Source organism: Schistocerca nitens, chromosome 1 (assembly GCF_023898315.1).
Source record: "Schistocerca nitens isolate TAMUIC-IGC-003100 chromosome 1, iqSchNite1.1, whole genome shotgun sequence".
Lineage (NCBI taxonomy): Eukaryota > Metazoa > Arthropoda > Insecta > Orthoptera > Acrididae > Schistocerca > Schistocerca nitens.
The window spans coordinates 572,871,527-572,891,231 of record NC_064614.1 but is presented as its reverse complement, the minus strand read 5'-3'; the positions used below and the strand labels follow the sequence as shown (position 1 = coordinate 572,891,231).

General features: G+C 42.7%; 1 protein-coding gene across 4 annotated transcripts in view; it reads left to right on the top strand.

Annotated features, from left to right (window-relative positions):
- Positions 1–7,633, top strand: part of LOC126255078 (adenomatous polyposis coli protein-like) — a 507,167-nt gene extending 499,534 nt beyond the window's left edge. For all 4 annotated transcript variants that reach the window (XM_049955366.1, XM_049955365.1, XM_049955363.1 and 1 more), the window contains 2 exons: positions 73–1,809; positions 6,931–7,633. In XM_049955366.1, coding sequence (XP_049811323.1) covers positions 73–1,809; positions 6,931–6,993 — 1,800 coding nt within the window. In that variant the 3' untranslated portion in view covers positions 6,994–7,633. The remainder of the gene's footprint in view (positions 1–72; positions 1,810–6,930) is intronic.
- The last annotated feature ends 12,072 nt before the right edge of the window (positions 7,634–19,705 follow it).

Sequence of the window (19,705 nt, the reverse complement as noted above, 5' to 3'; positions counted from 1 at the left end):
CTTCAGATGTCACTTGTAATGTGTAACAGCGCACGATCGCGTTTTAACGCAATTTTTGTTTTCGTTTTTCAGAAAAAAACGAGCTCTGTCGCCAAACAGGCGCAGAATATATACAGCCAATACGCACAATCCTGGGTGTTTGATACCGACACTACCTCGTCGTCGAAGAACGAATCTCCGTACCTCAAGCTTCCAAATAACAATGTACCGTACGACACTAAGACGTTCAGCTCTCGGAAGCACTCTACTCCAAAGGTCGACATCATCTGCGACGAGCAGAGCCTGGACCAGAAGATGTTCCTGGTGAACCCGACGGTGCACGTGGAACCCGTCAGCGACGACAGCAACGGCGGCCGCAGCCTCAACTACATGAAGAGCTTCTCGAGGACGCCGTCGCCGGCCGGCGTGTCCGAGAGCTCGTCGCAGGACTCGAGCTTCAACCCGCCCATCTACGAGTGCCTGGAGAGGCTGACGGAGCCGACGCTGTACCGGTCGCGGCTCAACACGGCCATCAGCCTCAATGCGGAGCAGAGCCGCCAGTCGCTCGAGTGCGATGCACGCGGCACGCTCGACCACGCAAAGTCCTCGCACTCGCTGCGGCCGCGCAGCGACACCTTCAGCAAGGCCGCCGCCGTCGAGGTGCTGCACGTGCCCGAGAAGGTGCAGTACGCCTCGCTCATGGTCGAGCTGCAGCAGGCCATCCGCTCGAAGAAGGAGAGGCTGCACCAACAGCAGCCCGTGTCGCCGCAGAGCACCTGCGACAGCGTCACGGTCGAGGACTGCTCCGAGCCCACTCAGACAGAGTCGAAGGGCAGCAACAGCCTGCAGGGCTCGTCGCTGGACAACTCGCAGCGGACCGAGCCCAAGGGCAGCGACACGGAGTTCTCCAAGGAGCTGGAGGCGGCGCTGCAGCTGATACAGGACCTCGAGTCGCCGAACACGATAGAGACGCCGTCTGAGACGTGCAGGTCGATTAACGGGGCCGAGCTGGCGTTGCCGGGGGGAAGCGCGCCCGTGGTGAGAGTGAAGTGGCGGGACAGTGACGCCAGCGGCAGCGGTAGCACAAAGACGTTGAGCGAGTGCGTGTCGCCGCCAGAGCTGCCGGCAGACTCCTCGCAGGGTAAGGCAACTTCGGTCGTAGTAGTCGCTTCCGCCGGAAGTGGGTCGCAGTCCTCCTCCGGTTACAGCTCGCCGTCTCACGGCAATTCGAAACAGCCCACACCCACATGTTCCAAACCGCCCTCTGTCACTGGTAGCTCTTGCAACCTTGTCGGTGGGGCCGAGCAGCAGGTATCCTACGCCATCTGCAACACGAGTGGAGCTGCCATTATCTCTCTGTATTCTCCGGCGGGCACTACCGAGGCGCCCGCGCCGGAGAAGAAGAAAAGGACACCTCCGCCCCCACCTAAGATAGAGGTGAAGGAGGCTCCCGAGCCGCGCAAGTGCTCGGTCGGCGACAGTGTCGCCGGTAAGACAGAGGCGCCCTCCAGGTTGTCACCGGTGAGCGCGGGGAGCAGAGAGAACGTCGTACTGAGGGATGGCAAAGATAAGCCACCTGTGAGGGCTTCCAGCGTTCCCAATGGCAGTAGCTCTATTCCGGAGTTTAAGCTGGAATCGAGCCCGAGCCCTGCGTCGACTCTGAGGGCCAGCACGTCAAAATGGAACGTGAAGTCTCTGCTACGGAAGAAGACCAGCCCACCAATGCTAACTCCAGAACTGGAAGGTGCAATCTTTAAGTCCGAAAGCCTTGCGTACCTTACAGAGCTTGAGCTGCTTGCTAGACACGCCAGAAACAAATCCATACAGAGGGTAAGAAAACAAATACTCAACACTAACCAGACAATACCGATTCTTACATACTAATCATGGGCTCGATGGTGAAGGTCTGTCCTTTCTGCTGCATTGTTCTACTGATACTAATGTTCCACTAATATTGCCTGCTGGAGTGGTAACATACTTGTATCAACTGCAGTCTCTGATTAAATTCTCTTTCTCCAAATGGATACTAATTATCCTCTTCTGATACTAATCGGACAACAGTAAGTATGTAGTACAGTTCCTTAATACGGAAGGGCTTCTGACGGATAAGAGATATCTGTGAGATGAAAAGAAATTAAAAGGGTTTCCCCTACTAATGTCATCGCTCATTTCCAGGAGACCAATGCAAGAGAAAACTAAAGCACCGAATCTTTTTCCTAAGTTTCAACTATGTATTCAGTTCTGCTTTCCTGAAGACAAATAAGTCTATACACATTTGTATGTCAATTTATGTACATTACAACAGGACGAATATATTTTTTAAGCTTTACTCAAGAGTTGTACACTTAAGCTACAAGCTTCTTTCGGCTGCATTGTCATTTTGAAGCTATATGCAGATACATAGGTATCTTAGTATATGCAATTTTTACATTATATTCCTGTTTGGTTTTGCAACAGTGTGTCGAGTACTTACTTCTGTATCTCGCACTTACTTCCGTATCTCATCGATGATATAACTGACACATATTTCTGTGTATAGTATTTGTAGCCCAAGTTGGATTTTGTGTGTGTGTGTGTGTGTGTGTGTGTGTGTGTGTGTGTGTGTGTGTGTGTGTGTGTGTGTGTGTGTAGAGGGGGAGGGAGGGAGGGAGAGAGAGAGAGATCGATCTTAAACAATAGACGCTGAGTAATTTTTGTTGTAATTTTCGTTTTCTATAAATTTGACAGCTTTACTTGACAGAGGTCAACGATGTTGTATGGTTACGTACACTGATCGACGAGAACATTATGTCCACCTTTGGCACGGATAAAAGCGGTGACGCATCGTGGCAGGGAAGCAATCAGGCCTTTGTAGTCATTAGAGGGAGTTGGCACGACAACTGCCCATAAAATCACCTGATTCCCGTAAATTCCAGCGAGAGCGGCGATGACCTCTGACACCACATTGTCACATCCCAGATGTGTTCGATCAGCTTCAGACCTGGCGATTTGGGGAGGCCAGAATATCATTTAGAACTCACCACTGTGTTCCTCGAACCACTCCACCACTCTCATGGCCTTGTGACATGGCGCATTATTTTGTTGAAAAATGCCATTGCTGTTGGGAAACATGATCTTGAAGGGGTGTGTGTGGGATGCTACCAGTATACGGGACTCCTTGGCCCTCATGGTGCCTTGCACGACCTCCACTGGACTCATGGATGCCCACGTGAATGTTATCAGAGCGCATGGAGCCGCTGCCAGCTTGTCTCCGTCTCGCAGTACAAGTGTCAAGGAGGTGTTCCCCTGGAAGACGACGGATTCCCGCCTTCCCGATGAAGAAAGTAGGGATTCATCGGACCATGCTGTGCTGTGCCACTTCTCCAATATCCATTGTCGACGGTTAAGTGCCCATTTCAGTCGTAGTTGCCAATGTCGTGGTGTTAACATTGTCACATGCGTGGGTCGTCGGCTGCGGAGGCCCATCGTAAGGAGTGTTCGGTGCGCTGTGTGTTCAGACACGCTTGTTCGCTGCCCAGCATTAAAGTCTGATGTTAGTTACGCCACAATTCGCCACCTGTCCTGTTTTACCAGTAAACCTAGCCAGCGACGTCCAATATCTGTAATGAAGGGATGCCGGCCAACCCCACGACGTCTGGACGTGGTTTCACCTCGATTGCGCCATCTGTTGAAGACGCCACAGTGCTTCGCTAACACCCAAGTCGTGCAGTTTCCGTAAGCATCGTGCCGAGCCTCCAGGCCACATCAATGTGTCCTCAGTCAAACTCAGATCGCCGTCCCCATTCCACACACGTACAGCAAGCTCACTGATACTACATGTACCGTGCGTGTGTCTGACTAGCAATCATACTTCGGCAGGTGACGCTGCTATCACCTGGACGGGTTTATATCGACAGTAGGTCCTGGTCGTAATGTTCTGGCTGATCAGTGTATTTCTTATTCATCTATGGAAGTGTGTGGTGGTTATAGTCTATGCAGAGGTTTGTGTCACAGACATACATTACTAGACTGGCAAAAACGCTTCTTCTACTGAAGCCAGACGTTTGGTGAGGTGAGATGGCGGCGTCAGAAGATTGTATATGGGACTAAAATGGTTTTCTGAAACGAAATGATGTTCTAAGCTTTAGTCGGTAATATAAACAAGTTCTGCTGTTAAGCAAATACCTGCCTAATAGTTGAGTTTAACACATACGTTATAGAACAGTATTATGAGAAGAAGATAAAGCTGCACACACGCACGCACGCGCGTTTGAAGCAGACTATAGTTTTCGTAAGAACACGCAAATAAATAAAGAACTTGTTACTAACGCCAAATAGCGCGTTCTACTTATGGAACAATTGCATAACGAGCACTCTATTCAAAGAAAAGCCGAAGTTGATCAAAATTGGTTAAAAACACATCATTAAGCTACGTCTGTTAATACTAGGTTTATTAAAACCCTTAATATATATATAAAATGTTTAAACTGTCAGTATCTCAGATAATACAAAACGGTCCTGTAATTATTTAGGCTTACAGACAGCCGCGTGGGATTAGCCGAGCGGTCTAAGGCGCTGGTCCCGGCGGAGGTTCGAGTCCTCCCTCGGGCATGGGTATTTGTGTTTGTCCTTAGGATAATTTAGGTTAAGTAGTGTTTAAGCTTAGGGACTGATGACCTTAGTAGTTGAGTCCCATAAGACTTCACACACATTTGAACATTTGAGCCTTCAGACACTGCAAAGGCAAAAACACGTAGGATGTTTCTAGTTAGGCTTGCATTGAGACCAGTTCCTCTCCTTGTATCTTCCGTCTGCTATATGAAAAATACAGCCAAATACAGGCATGTATTGACCATTGTGTCAAAACTAAAAAGGCAACGTAGTTATCAGTTTATTCTAATTTCTAACGACTGTTCTTTCAGTAAATAAACAGCTGCTCACACGTCCTTGCGCTCTCCGCCATATTGCGTTTCTAAAGGACTGGCTTCAGTGACACAAGTGATACTGCATACGATGTTGCCAGTCTGTTAACGTAAGGCTGTGCTTTATGTAAGTTTTTTTTGCTTATCGTGTCACTTGTTACCGTGTTCTAAAATTTCGACGAAATTTTCAGTAAAATTTTTACGCTTAAGTTCAGTCTGTTGTTTAGGATTTTGTTTGGGTATTTTCGTGTGCGTGTGTATATTTCTATTCCTTCTAAAAGGGTCATATTGAAAATTTCGTCGAAATGTTAGAACATGGTAATACATAACATGATAACAAAGGACTACTCCGACAAACCTATACTAAGAATCTGTAATCACCACACAATTCCATAGATGACTAAAAAAGGAACTGACTACACTGCAAATACAATACACAGAAATGTTTGACAGCTACAACGTCAAGATGAGATACGGAAGTAAGTACTCGACACGCTGTTACAAAACCAATCAGATATGTAATGTAAAAATTGTATATACTAATACTGCTATGTAATTCCAGATCGCTTAAAAATGGCAGCAGAAATAAACTTATCATCTAATTGTAAAACTTCAAAAAGTAGCAGCGTCATGGTGTAACATACACAAAACTGTTCTGTAGGCCCTGAGGAATACAAAAAACATTCGTGTGTGTTTGCTTTTCAACCATTAATCGTCCCTGTTACAAACAATCACATGGTGTATGCACATTTATTTACAGAGTGAAGGTTTACATTCACTATGATGAAACACCAGCCCCAGACTGAAGAACGATTATCAACGTCGAAGTACACGCCAGTGGCACTTTCAGTTCAGTGTAAGTCAGGTGCTACTCACGCAGACCTCGGGATAGGTTCTGGCAGTAAGCTGCAGTCATCTTGGAGGCCGCTGGCTTAAACTAGCTTCTCCTTAAGTTCTTACGACACTTACTGCAGGGAAGTAAGGAACGTAGGTTTGGGTTTTAACACTCTGTTAATGACAATGTTATTAGGGAGGTGTACAATTCTATTAGGAGAGGGTGAGGAGGAACAAGTTTAAATCGTTTCAAAAGGAACCATCATTCGTCTTAATTACTTAACAAAACTCATGGAAGACTTAAATATGGACGGCCAAACGGTGTGCTAAGCCACGCTCCTCCCTTTCACCTCTCACGGAAATTTCTCTCGATAAGATTATTGCGTATCCTGATCAGCGAAGCAGCCATCGAGACAAACTTAAGTAATTATGCGTGAACAATATATTTCCAGCAGCTAAGGACCGATATTTGAATTACTAATAATCCTGCAGTAACAGCTGTTTGCCCTTGAGCGACGATTTCCATTTCGTGGTACTTGTAAGAGCGAAGCTTTTCTCAGTCACTTTTATACTGTATCCCCTTGATGCGCGATTTGTCTCGTTTTGTATGCGTTTCGGCCGACTATATTCTTATTAATTTCAATCTCGCGCTATAGAACCATGCCGAGCTTGGCAAGTGTTCATCTTTACAGAACGAGTATCCACATTGTTGTCTTTACGAACAGTTCAGTTTCACCCTACAATTTATCTTCCTTCATAACAAGCGATGTATCAGTAACACTTTCAGCGCAATACGATGTGCATGGTCACTATGTAGAATCATCTGAAATTCGCCTTGAAGTAACACTTCCAGAAAATTTCCGAGGCAACAAAATTCACATTTTCCTGGCGCTCACGTCCTTTCTCTTATGGAAATTAACTATAGTAAATGGGTATTTCAGGAGAAAAATTGCAATAGTTACCAGTTTTCAGGGTTTGATGAATAATTGCTTCCGTCCGTGGAGCTTATATCTTCAGGAATACAGACTGTATTATTTCAATAATAATTATTATTACTATTCGATGCCTTGCTCTTAAATAGAATGCTTTGTTCCCGTAGTTCAATAGAATAGATAGCTATAGTGCCTTTTCGTTCTGATTTTTACATTAACGTAAGGTAAAAATTAGTAACACGTACCACCTGGGAACTGCACTAACTGAACGTTTGTATTTTCAGCAAATTGAGCAGCGCGTTCAGCAGCAGATACTGGGACATTCTTCTTCTGAATCACACTGCTGACATTACAAGACCAAAGGAATTCGTTTATATATTGTGTAATATTTTTTCCATTCTTCCAGTTACTTTTTATATTATCTTATGTCTATTGTACATTAGTCTCATAAGACAATGTAAATATTTAATGTAAGAATACTAATATATAGTAATATAAGTGAGCAAAAAGCTACGTCAGTCAGCTCGAAGATTGCGAGAATTTTCTAAACAATAAATTCTATTCTTTGTTAGAAATCGTTTGACAGATGTTGCATGCAGAACCAGTACAGAAGAAAACCCGATACAATTATTCGTAAAACACAGTGACAACATTTGGTGCTCAGTTTGTGATCAATCAATGAAAATAGAAATCTTTCACATTAGAAAATATTATGTTTTTTGTATCTGTTATACAGTACTTGTGTGCAAAAGTGTAACATTTCTAAGGAAATACTGAACAGAACTGTGAACAGAACCGTCCAAAAGTGGATTGAGCGTTGTTGTACAGAGAGTTTATTAATATCTGTTGACATGTACAAGAATGATTATAAAATGGCTGGCCCACAGATGTTTAAATACCAGTAGTACCATAGATACGGTACGTATGTAATAACATACTGTTTCCTTAAATAAAAAGGGCCTTTGCTAATGCCCTCTATTTTTAGGATTCCATTTTTTTATGTTTCATTAAGGAGTAAACTGTTTCTAGTACAGTGACTAAATACTTTGTAACGATTTTCCTACCAAAATATTTATGACAAACATACATTGTGTGTGAAATTCTGAGTGTCTTCGATAAAAACAATTGTTCAGCTACAGGCATTTTAAACGTGGGAATAAAATTAGTTTTTTATTAAGCGTGTGTAGGCATTGGTTCTCTTAACATAGTGTTGCGCTGACCAAGACCGTAAGTTGGGTAAGTGATATTTAAATGAAACAATTAACCTAAGACTGCATTGTGTGTATACACTGCATATATGTTTCGAATAATACCTACACATGTTGTCTTAATTATTTTTTGACCTGAGTATTATTTTGACATTTGTCAAACATTTAGATAAGGATTTTGCTCATAACGTATATGTAGCCAGATCTATCCATTGGTGTCAGGCATTGTCAAGTTGAATTATTTGTAGATAGTGTTCTTTAGGAATCTACTTGTTGCTTTCCAACTTGTAAGAAAGTAGGGGTTGCAAAAATAATACAACAACTGATTCCTTTTACATTTTTCCAAAATTGAGAACTTAGGGTGGCGTAATGGCCCTATTGCAGAAACTTGAACATCAACAGAGTTAAGCCCAAAACCTCCCTTTCTCTAAAATATCTCTTGAGTGGCCACGCCATGGCTGAAACCTTCCTACAAATTGGTAACTATTCGTGGTGGTTTGTATCGGTTTCTCTGTTTCTACGTCTTGGTTGCTGGGCAGTATATACATTCATCATTATCAAGATCACTGACGTTATTGGCCATTTAAGCTTTTTATTGTGATATAAAACTAGTCCGACCTACAACTGTTCTCAGCATAATGTTTGTACAGGGTTTCCCTTCAATTTATACATCAAGTGGCATCTGTTTAAACATTTATTTTCGTCAGTTGTTAGACAAACATAGTAGAGCTACCTTCAACACTTTACTCTCAAACCACACATGAAGAGTTACACCAATCGCAGAGTTATCATAACGGCTCATACATTACACAGAAGGAATTTTCTTTGTTAGCAAGACAAAGGAAAACATCAAACTAACTTAGCATAATTACGTTTCATTAATGAAACCAAACATCAAAGAGTAATTCATGCTGCATATACCAGTACGTATTGCATTCCAGCCCCTTACATTCATCCTTTTCGATGGAATATCGTGTATCCATTTTTATAAGAAGCTTAATATGCAGTATAAAGTGATTGAAGAATAGTGTAGCTTATTCAGTCACATGGACTAAAAGTTTGATATCTTAAGAGACAAGTCATTAGCGAGAGACATTTATCTGTAAATGACAGAAAACCGTAGAACGACAGACTGCTAGTGAGTGGTAACAATCGGAGGGAACGAGTTTACGTCTGTTACATACTCGTTTGATGTTTATTCTTTATCAACACCGTTCGAGAGAGACAAACTCTTAACAAATCAGATTCCTCGATGTTCTTTCTCACGGTATCAGATATCAGCCTTGTCTCTGTGTAGCCTAGGAGTTCCTTCTCAAACTATTGTGTTCTGTGTAGGCGATTGGCCAAATGCTTGGCATACGCTCACAAGAGAATTGCTGCACTACCGCCTTTCTATAGGCACACACGTCACAAAATTATTCTGCTTATCCTAGGACTACAATTATTAAACAAAAAAAAGAATTATTACATAGTACAATAATTGTCCGAAGAAAGAAATAGTACCGTTGCTTAAAAGGGATTATTCAATAGTTCGTCACTATTGTGCCAAATGAAGCCGTAACTGTTCTGTACAGTTTCAAAATACAGATACAGTTCCAGGCCAAGAGTACCTACAGAGAAAATCTGTATTTAATTAGTGGTATTTATTAACAGGCACTCCAGCGGAATACGACCTACTCATGAAAAGTCAAAGTGCCTCGCATGCGTCTCTTGCTTGAAACATTGAGGAGGAGACCATCGACTGGCAGGGAGACTATCTTCTGTATACGAGGTAAGTACTACAGCACATCAGAGGCTTGGGATTCGTTTGCAGGAGCAACAGAGCTCTCCAATCAATGTCCAATTGTCCTTCTAAGTTGCGTGTCGCTGTTTAAATAAATCGCAAAGAAACAAGTACCAAACGGGTTATTTGGAGCGTCCGTGTTTTACTGTAATTCAATAGTATCTACCATCGTGTAGAGTGTTACTTTCCAGTGTAGTATAGAGACAAGTCCACAGTAAATTTTTTATCCAACAGATAGGTCTCTTTCCATATACCGTCAATAGTGTTCATAGCAACAGCGAAGCACTTTCACAATCGTCTTGTCTTATGACGCTTTCACATTCATGGCATAATTTTCGGTTTAAATGTTTCGTAAATAAATAGTGAAACATGTGTTAGTTTTAATTGTTACAGGAAGTAGTAAAAAGATGTTAGACTCCTGTGTCAGTAAATATTTATAAATGATATGCGTGAAATTTCAGCTATGCAGGTCTCTTCCAAAACCGACACACCGAAGTGGCCCTCATTATTAACATTATCTGAAGCTCCTAACCTGGAAATGGAAAATATAAGAATTAATTCCTTACCAACAATTCTGGCTTGGGTATAATAGAGAAAGCTAGTAAGAAAAAAAGGAACAATACGTTTACGTGCCTCAGTATCGGAAAATGACAAAATGAGTAACGAGGAATTAACCATAAATGTTCAGAAATGCATTTCTAAGCACCAAAACTTAAAAAAAACTCCATAACTAACAGGAAAGTGGACACGCAAGGACAGTCTATCTGAAAGAGGCTCGCCGTTAGTGACTAACTCTAAAGAAACTTTCAGTGAACTCTGTACACCTTAAGAGAGATTAATTTGAGGAAAAAAAAGACTGGGTAGCCCTCTGCAGACATCAAAAAATGTGCATCATCAAGATTTACTTTGCTAATCCACAAGGGAAAAAAAGAACAAGGAATCGCTCCTGCCATTGTGTCGCGCTCACTTCAAAACATTCCACTCGCTCCAGCGACATAACTTCGCAGGATGACGATGACAGTTTATGACTACAGTGTAAAGAAATACTTCACTATACCGTTGTGAGAACTGAAACATTATTTTAGGCTTCCTCTGCACAACTTATGCGAAAACTGAGGATCTGAAAGGTATGTACATAAATATAGCCGGCCGCTGTGACCGAGCGGTTCTAGGCGCTTCAGTCCGGAACCACGCTGCTGCTACGGTTGCAGGTTCGAATCCTGCCTCGGGCATGGGTGTGTGCAAGTTGGGTTTAAGTCTAGGGGACTGATGTCCTCAGATGTAAATTCTCATAGTGCTTAGAGTCATTTGAACATAAATATAATAGGAAACATATTTGTATTTTCTGTAATATAAAACCAGTGCTTATAAGTTTTGTGTCGTACGCTTTTCTGAAAGTTTTGGCAGGAATATGAGAAAGTCCCGTATCCTTTCTAGCAGTAATTGTAATGAGTTACTGGAAATAAAATATGATAGTTCATGAAACGCTTACCAGATACGTAAACCTTGAAAACAATTTCAATCCTGTGATTCATTAATTCAGGTGGTTTAACTTTTCAGTCCTTTGTGTCTATATTAATTTTCTCTTTAAATCATAACGTTTCATGTAAAGTTAGTTATTAGTTCATCATTATGTTCGCACTTGCCACATCAAATGTGTATTAACTTACGGACAGAGGGTGATACTACGTGGCGGTTCTGTTGTCCACGATATTTAAAAATAAAAAGTATTTTCTTCGTAGTGGATGACTGTTTTGTTTATTTCAGAAATATTCACCGAATACATTCCTGCATTGCATAAATCGGCACACGACTCTGACTGGTGACACGTGCGTAAGCATCCTGTCTGACCACCCGCATCAATTCATGTCCATTGTGCATTATGACGGACTTGGGCAATTCCAGCAGGACAATGCGACACTCCACACGTCCAGAATTGCTACAGAGTGGCTCCAGGAACACTCTTCTAAGTTTAAACACTTCCGCTGGCCACCCAACTCCCCAGACATAAATATTATTGAGCATATGTGATCCCTTGCAATATGCTATTCAGAAGAGATCTCCTCCCCCTCGTACTCTTACGGATTGACTGTCATTTCCCTCCAACGCTACTACAGACATTAGTCGAGGCCATGCCACGTCGTGTTGCGGCACTTCTCCGTGCTCTCGGGGGCCCTAAACGATGTTAGGCAGGTGTACCAGTTTCTTCGGCTCTTCAGTGTAGTTTACAGTGTAAAGGAATAGCATTTCATTCGCAAGTGGACTCGCTCAAGCGATAGTTCCTGTTATATACGTGAGGTTTAGGTTGCGCTGTTTACTTTTACTGCAGTGGTTTTATTTCTGTCATTTGTCAGTACATCTCTAAAAGCCCTGTATGTGAACGTTGTAAGATGGAAAGGTCGGAAACCACCAAACATAGAAAAACATGTTCTCAGCGTTTTCGGGAAAAGAAACATACTACTAACTTCAGTTTCGTCATTCCGTGTTAAGGAAAATGCTGGATTACGAAAGCAGTTATTTAATATTATATTCTTCTCTTCTTGCTTACTTGAAACATATAACAAAGATTAAATTAATTGAGGCGGACTGAGTCGTATTACTGGATCAAATACGCGTTTAAGACCAGAAAAAGTCTGGAAAATTCCCTCATGACGTTGTGTTTTTCACAAAAGCACCATAACATTTCCTATTGTAAACCACAGAAATAAAGAACAAGATGGAACCGCAAACAACAGTCTGTTAAAACAATGTACAGCGTGAGTCTGCAGTAACATCTCCCCTTGTTGTATTCGTACGTCAATGCTTCTCTGGGTAGTATTATTTATCATCTCAGATAGATCCATACCATGGAACTTGTTTGCTGCTAGTGGTGGCATAGGCTTTGGAATTCTGTGGCATTTCATCATGGTAAATGCATCGTCTTTGCCGTCAGTCCTTTTCTTCTTTCTTCTTCCTTTCTTCTTCTTCTTCTTCTTCTTCTTCTTCTTCACTCTCCTTTCCCCTTTCATTCTCGCTCATGAATGCGTATGTATGGGTCATTGCCGAATGTAGACCCAGTACTACACCGAAAAAAAGTGTGTCCCCGTGTTGTTGCGATGAAATAAGCAATCACTTATTTGACAGTGTGAGGTATTATTCTAGTCCAAAATTACTAAATATTAACAGAAGTTACCTTTATTTCTCTACGCTGACGCTACGGTACAGTTTTCTTCAAGCGGATTCTGATACGTACTGGGCGGTTGCAGAAATGAAAACAAGTAAGACATAGAAAGCAAATGGTGTAAGTTTAACTAATTCCCCGGCTAGAAAAAAAAAGTTGGATGTAGTATATACACTACATAAGGATTAAGGATGTTAATACAGATACCAGGATGGTTTGTTAGAAAAGTCACGGCCTGCACCCTTTGCTAAGCCGTAATCTTGATTTTTCTCACAGGTTTTTTGAGTCGCTGGGGATTGAGTACATGGCTCATGTAAAGCAGCCAGCATACCTAGTGAACCTGGGGAGTGTGCCTGGGACTTTCTAGAGGATCCTGTTGAACAGAGAATGGTAAAACTTCCAGTGACTGCAGGTATGCTAATCGCGTTCAGGGATTCTTGAACAACGTGGAGAGGGTCCCAAGCAGGAGCAGACAGCGTATGCATCGCGCACAGCAGTTTGGACTGTGCTCATACGTCCGTTATTCGTCCGTGGAAAGGAGTTCCTTTCGCACAGTGTAAGTAAGAGGACGTCCTGAAAAGTAATGCCTCCGAATTTTTTATTCTGTTATCAGTACCGGTTGAGGTACTCGTATTACATGTCATGCATATTACTCGATCGACTTTCCCACTTCGCTGAAATAAGTTGCAGCCTCTGCCGCTAGAATGCTTCGAATCGTAACGCGTAACATGGTGGTGTATAACATAACTACAGTGGTCCATAAGCAGCAGCGTGCTGTAATCAAAAGCACGAATTCTAGGAGTTCCTCCACTCATAAGCACCTTCTCCAACAGCTCGACAATGCCAGACCACACACGAGCGCTGCGACATCGGCAAAAATCCGACACCTTTTATTCACACATCAGTCAGCCTACACACACACACACACACACACACACACACACACACACCAGTAGCCCCATTCGATTTTCTTTTGTTTTCAAAACCTAAAGAACACCTTCGAGGACTACTCCTTGAAACTTAAAAAGCTGTGAAAGAAGAGGTGAGGTTGTGGCTCCGTCAACGGAGTCAGACATTGTACAGTGACAGTCTCAACAAACTGGTCTCTCGTTGGTGAAGATATGTTCGTTGTCATGCTGACTGCGCCGACAAATACTTAAACATGAAAAATAAAGATGTAGAATGTTAATACAGTTCGTTTTATTAAAAAAGCTTTAAGAGCTTTTACGTTAATAATTCGGAGGCATTACTTTTCAGGACGCCCTCGTAAAATCACGTGATGTCTTCATCCACCTCTCTCTTTTATAGCCTCTTTTTTCCTTTCCCATAATCACTGTCCCCTCTCTTTCCCACTGGCACATTTTCTTCTCTCTGTCTCTGTCACTATCACTGTCTCTCTGGCACTCTCTTTCAGCACAGGGAAGCTCGAATTTGTTCGCATGTCGAAATTTTTGGTTAGCTGTCAGAATGCAGATTGAGGCACCTGGTACCTCATTTTTTTGCCGAAATCTTTTAAAGAGAAACATTTTCGTCTATTTACCCTTCGACAGGAGGGGTTTCCGCTCTTTTCCCTACTACAGCAGTGTGTGCTGCTTATAACGAGGGATTCTTTAAGTCAGTACAGTTTTGATCGTTTGCATACACATGTAAACAGCAACTAAGTACGTATAATACACTCCTGGAAATGGAAAAAAGAACACATTGACACCGGTGTGTCAGACCCACCATACTTGCTCCGGACACTGCGAGAGGGCTGTACAAGCAATGATCACACGCACGGCACAGCGGACACACCAGGACCCGCGGTGTTGGCCGTCGAATGGCGCTAGCTGCGCAGCATTTGTGCACCGCCGCCGTCAGTGTCAGCCAGTTTGCCGTGGCATACGGAGCTCCATCGCAGTCTTTAACACTGGTAGCATGCCGCGACAGCGTGGACGTGAACCGTATGTGCAGTTGACGGACTTTGAGCGAGGGCGTATAGTGGGCATGCGGGAGGCCGGGTGGACGTACCGCCGAATTGCTCAACACGTGGGGCGTGAGGTCTCCACAGTACATCGATGTTGTCGCCAGTGGTCGGCGGAAGGTGCACGTGCCCGTCGACCTGGGACCGGACCGCAGCGACGCACGGATGCACGCAAAGACCGTAGGATCCTACGCAGTGCCGTAGGGGACCGCACCGCCACTTCCCAGCAAATTAGGGACACTGTTGCTCCTGGGGTATCGGCGAGGACCATTCGCAACCGTCTCCATGAAGCTAGGCTACGGTCCCGCACACCGTTAGGCCGTCTTCCGCTCACGCCCCAACATCGTGCAGCCCGCCTCCAGTGGTGTCGCGACAGGCGTGAATGGAGGGACGAATGGAGACGTGTCGTCTTCAGCGATGAGAGTCGCTTCTGCCTTGGTGCCAATGATGGTCGTATGCGTGTTTGGCGCCGTGCAGGTGAGCGCCACAATCAGGACTGCATACGACCGAGGCACACAGGGCCAACACCCGGCATCATGGTGTGGGGAGCGATCTCCTACACTGGCCGTACACCACTGGTGATCGTCGAGGGGACACTGAATAGTGCACGGTACATCCAAACCGTCATCGAACCCATCGTTCTACCATTCCTAGACCGGCAAGGGAACTTGCTGTTCCAACAGGACAATGCACGTCCGCATGTATCCCGTGCCACCCAACGTGCTCTAGAAGGTGTAAGTCAACTACCCTGGCCAGCAAGATCTCCGGATCTGTCCCCCATTGAGCATGTTTGGGACTGGATGAAGCGTCGTCTAACGCGGTCTGCACGTCCAGCACGAACGCTGGTCCAACTGAGGCGCCAGGTGGAAATGGCATGGCAAGCCGTTCCACAGGACTACATCCAGCATCTCTACGATCGTCTCCATGGGAGAATAGCAGCCTGCATTGCTGCGAAAGGTGGATACACACTGTACTAGTGCCGACATTGTGCATGCTCTGTTGCCTGTGTCTATGTGCCTGTGGTTCTGTCAGTGTGATCATGTGATGTATCTGACCCCAGGAATGTGTCAATAAAGTTTCCCCTTCCTGGGACAATGAATTCACGGTGTTCTTATTTCAATTTCCAGGAGTGTATGAGATTAACACTGAATCGTTTACTTTGTCCATGGATCGCAATTCATAGAAAACGCCCACCTTATGATTTGTGTCTTAAAAAAGTAAAAATGTTGTTAGAAATATGTAACTGGTTTCCCAGTATTTCTAGTTTTACATGATTTTTGGAAGTCATCGTAAGTTATTTTCAGCTATAGCAAGACCCTTTTCAGCCCTTTTTTTGGCATTGTAGTGTCACTTTGGGCATTTGACTAGGCTTGAAGTGCCCCATTATATGGAGACAGCGCGTCATAAATCGTTATTGATGAAAAAACGCTGACTAAAAACATAGTTTGGCGACCTCAGCACCCTTGCGATGACCCTAGAACCCTTCCTATGTATTCACTACATCAGTTAAAACTACATTTACGCCCCAGAACGGGTATTACGTGCACATTTTACTTGCATAAGCACACTATCTTTTAACCTATCTATCTCTGTAACGGGTAAAGATATCAGAAAAAAATCGAAGTTCCGCGAAAACATCATCATATGACAAATTCCAACTTTTTATCATGAATAGAAATTATAGAAGGAACTACCCCCACATTTCGTACTTGTTATACCCCAAAATCATAGTTTTTCAGGATTTTCTCACCACCGCCCAAGAACAAAAGGCGCATTTGTAAGCTGCCTACGGTCCACCCTAGACCACACCTTTGCAAAAGAACAAACAGCTTTACTCAATTTGCCTGAGCTGGAGGAAATATACGATGTTCAAATTTTGCCCCTGTACCGTAGGATAGCTTCAGTATTCCAGTTCGTCCCATAGGTGTACAGATGCTCACTAGGTAAAGGACAATTCAAAACATTTGACCTCTTATCTCTGTGAGCAATACAGACCGAGATATGACTCCATGAAAAATCGCATTTTCACGCACTGCTTTTTGGAAAATATTGGTCCGATTGAACCGTAGCGACTATCGACAGTGGCATTACATCTACAGAGACTCTCATTAATATTTGGCCACTTCACTGCTGGTAGTAGTATGTGTTCTATTTTTGCATATACATTTAACAAACAAATGAAATTACAGTAAATGAAACAGGTATTCTCTGAAAAAAAATGTGTGGCATACTTTACATTCATTAAATAATATAATGAGACAGTTTCTTCAAGAAAATTCCAACAGTTATGACAGAAAAATGTTCATATGAATGTTAGTAGTGTGTTGTCTGGATGTGACGTGCTTATTTAATAATTTTCAGAAAAATGTAATCAGAATGGGAAATGCACAGTTATTTTATTGTTCTACAACTAAGAATACGAAACTAATCATTTATGTACAGCCCGAGCTCCTCCTTAACTTGATATTAATTATTGTTACGAATAGTACGTCATTATGAAAAAGAAAGAAAGTAGAAAGGCATTAGGTCTAAGATAGACCCAGCTTTTGCTCTAGTCGATTTCGATTGGTGAGCGCCTCTCGTACAATGAAAAAAGCACAGAACGCAGAGCGGTCGGACAATGTTGAGATAGGAGTAACAGGTGGCCTTGTCGCGTTTCTTTTTGGGGAACACCTATGTGGAAAAACGGAACAGTGATTAGCAGCCAGTCAGCAGTGACAGTGATGGTTCGTGTTCTGGTGCGCTCCGCAATACATTACAATTCGTGGTAACATAGCACAAGTTATTGGAAGAATGCATTTATTACTACTTCTAAATTAAGAAGTTGTCTCTGGTAATTATTAGCCGCGGTTGCAACACTTAACGGGCTCAGTTATGGTGATGCAACGAGTGCGCAACTTTGCTTCAAGCAGGTTGATAAGAACAGACAGTACGATGCCACTGTCATATCATTTTAACCAGTGACGTGAAGAATTGGCAGAGGTGTCTTTGGCACCATAGCCTCCACTGCAGCGCTTACAACAATGCAAACTACAGTCTATTTATTTGCTTTTCTTGTAAAAGACGAGCCAGACTGTTTTTGGTCAATATAGTCACAGAGAGCGAAAGGCTATTTACAAACTGTACAGAAACCAAATGGCAGTCATAAGGGTCGAGGGGCACGAAAGGGTAGCTGTAGCTGCAGCTAAGAAGGAAGTGAGACAGGGTTGAAGACTATCCCCGATTTTATTCAATATATATATTGAGCAAGCAGTAAAGCAAACGAAAGGAAAAAATCTTAGTAGGAATTAAAGTCCAGGGAGCAGAAATGAAACCTTTGATGTTTGCCGATGACACTGTAATTCTATCAGAGACAACAAAGGACTTGGAAAAGCAGTTGAAGGGAATGGATAGTGTCTTGAAAAGATGATATAAGATGAACATCCACAAAAGCAAAACGAGGATAATGGAATGTAGTCGAATTAAGTCGAGTGATGCTGAGGGAATTAGATTAGGAAATGAGACACTGACAGTAGTAGATGAGTTTTGCTATTTGGGGAGCAAAATAACTGATGACGGTCGAAGTAGAGAGGATATAAAATGTAGACTGGCGACGGTAAGGAAAGCATTTCTGAAGAAGAGAAATTTGTTAATATCGAGTATAGATTTAAATGTCAGGAAGTCTTTCACGAAAGTATTTGTATGGAGTGTAGCCATGAATGGAAGTAAAACGTGGACGATAAACTGTTCAGACAAGAAGTGAGTAGAAGCTTTTGATATGTGCTACAGAAGATCACATAACTAATAAGGAGGTACTAATTAGAATTGGGGAGAAGAGAAATTTGTGGCACAACATTACTAGAAGAAGGGATCGGCTGGTAGGACACATTCTGAGGCATCAGGGGATCACCATTTTAGCACTGGAGGGAAGCGTGGGGGGTAAAAATCGTAGAGGGGACCAAGAGATGAATACAGTAAGCAGATTAAGAAGGATGTAGGTTGCAGTGCTTACTCGGAGTTGAAGAGGCTTGAACAGAATAGAGTAGCATGGAGAGCTGCATCAAACCAGGCTTTGGACTGAAGACAACAACAACAAAAACAACAGTGAGAATTACATCTAAGGCAAGTGACTGCTTAATTTCAAGTAGTCGTTTCATTTCATTTGGTGTAAGTCGTATATTACAATTTATTAGTGCTGAATGTAACAGCAGGAATATTAATTGAAATATTACAGAAAATTTAACGAAGTAGAGTGCTACACATCTCTGATGGATCACATTGTTGCAGGAATTTATGTGCATAAAGTCAGTTTCTAAAATTTCAAGAGTATGTTAACTTTATTCAAATAACAAATACTAACTTCAAACATTTTTTTAAAAAAGACTTAAAATAACAGAATCAAGCTGTAAATATCGTACTAGTTTCATTCTGGTTCTAAGAAATCAAGTTTTAACTTTATTACAACAATACTTTAATTACTATTTAAAGCTGAATGGATAGATATAACTTTCAAATTTCGTTCCTTCAGAACGCTGCGACTGTGAATAGCGAATAGTAACGTTTAACTTCAGGAGAGGTTTCTCCAGGTGAGTTTAGTCATCGGCCCTTTTCCAGTGATGAATGCAGTCATTATGTTTAGTGGAAAACATAAATTATGAAAACGATAATTCAAGGTAAGCAGTGAGGTGTTGCGAACACAGAGACCCAATATTTTGTCTACTAAACTCTTCAGAAGAAGTTACACAATCAAATTAAAATTCCGCCAGGTGAAAACGCGATCAAGATAGTCAAACAGTGTGTTGTAGTTTAAATAGTTTTCAAAGTGTCAATATTGTTGGCTTCGATTCCCAAGAACGAGTTTAGTCGCTACAGAAGATTTTGAAAAGTCGTAGCAAGGTCACGCTGCTTCACAGACGCGACCAGACCCTCCTAAACGCAGACGTTAAGATAACGCTATATTTTTGAA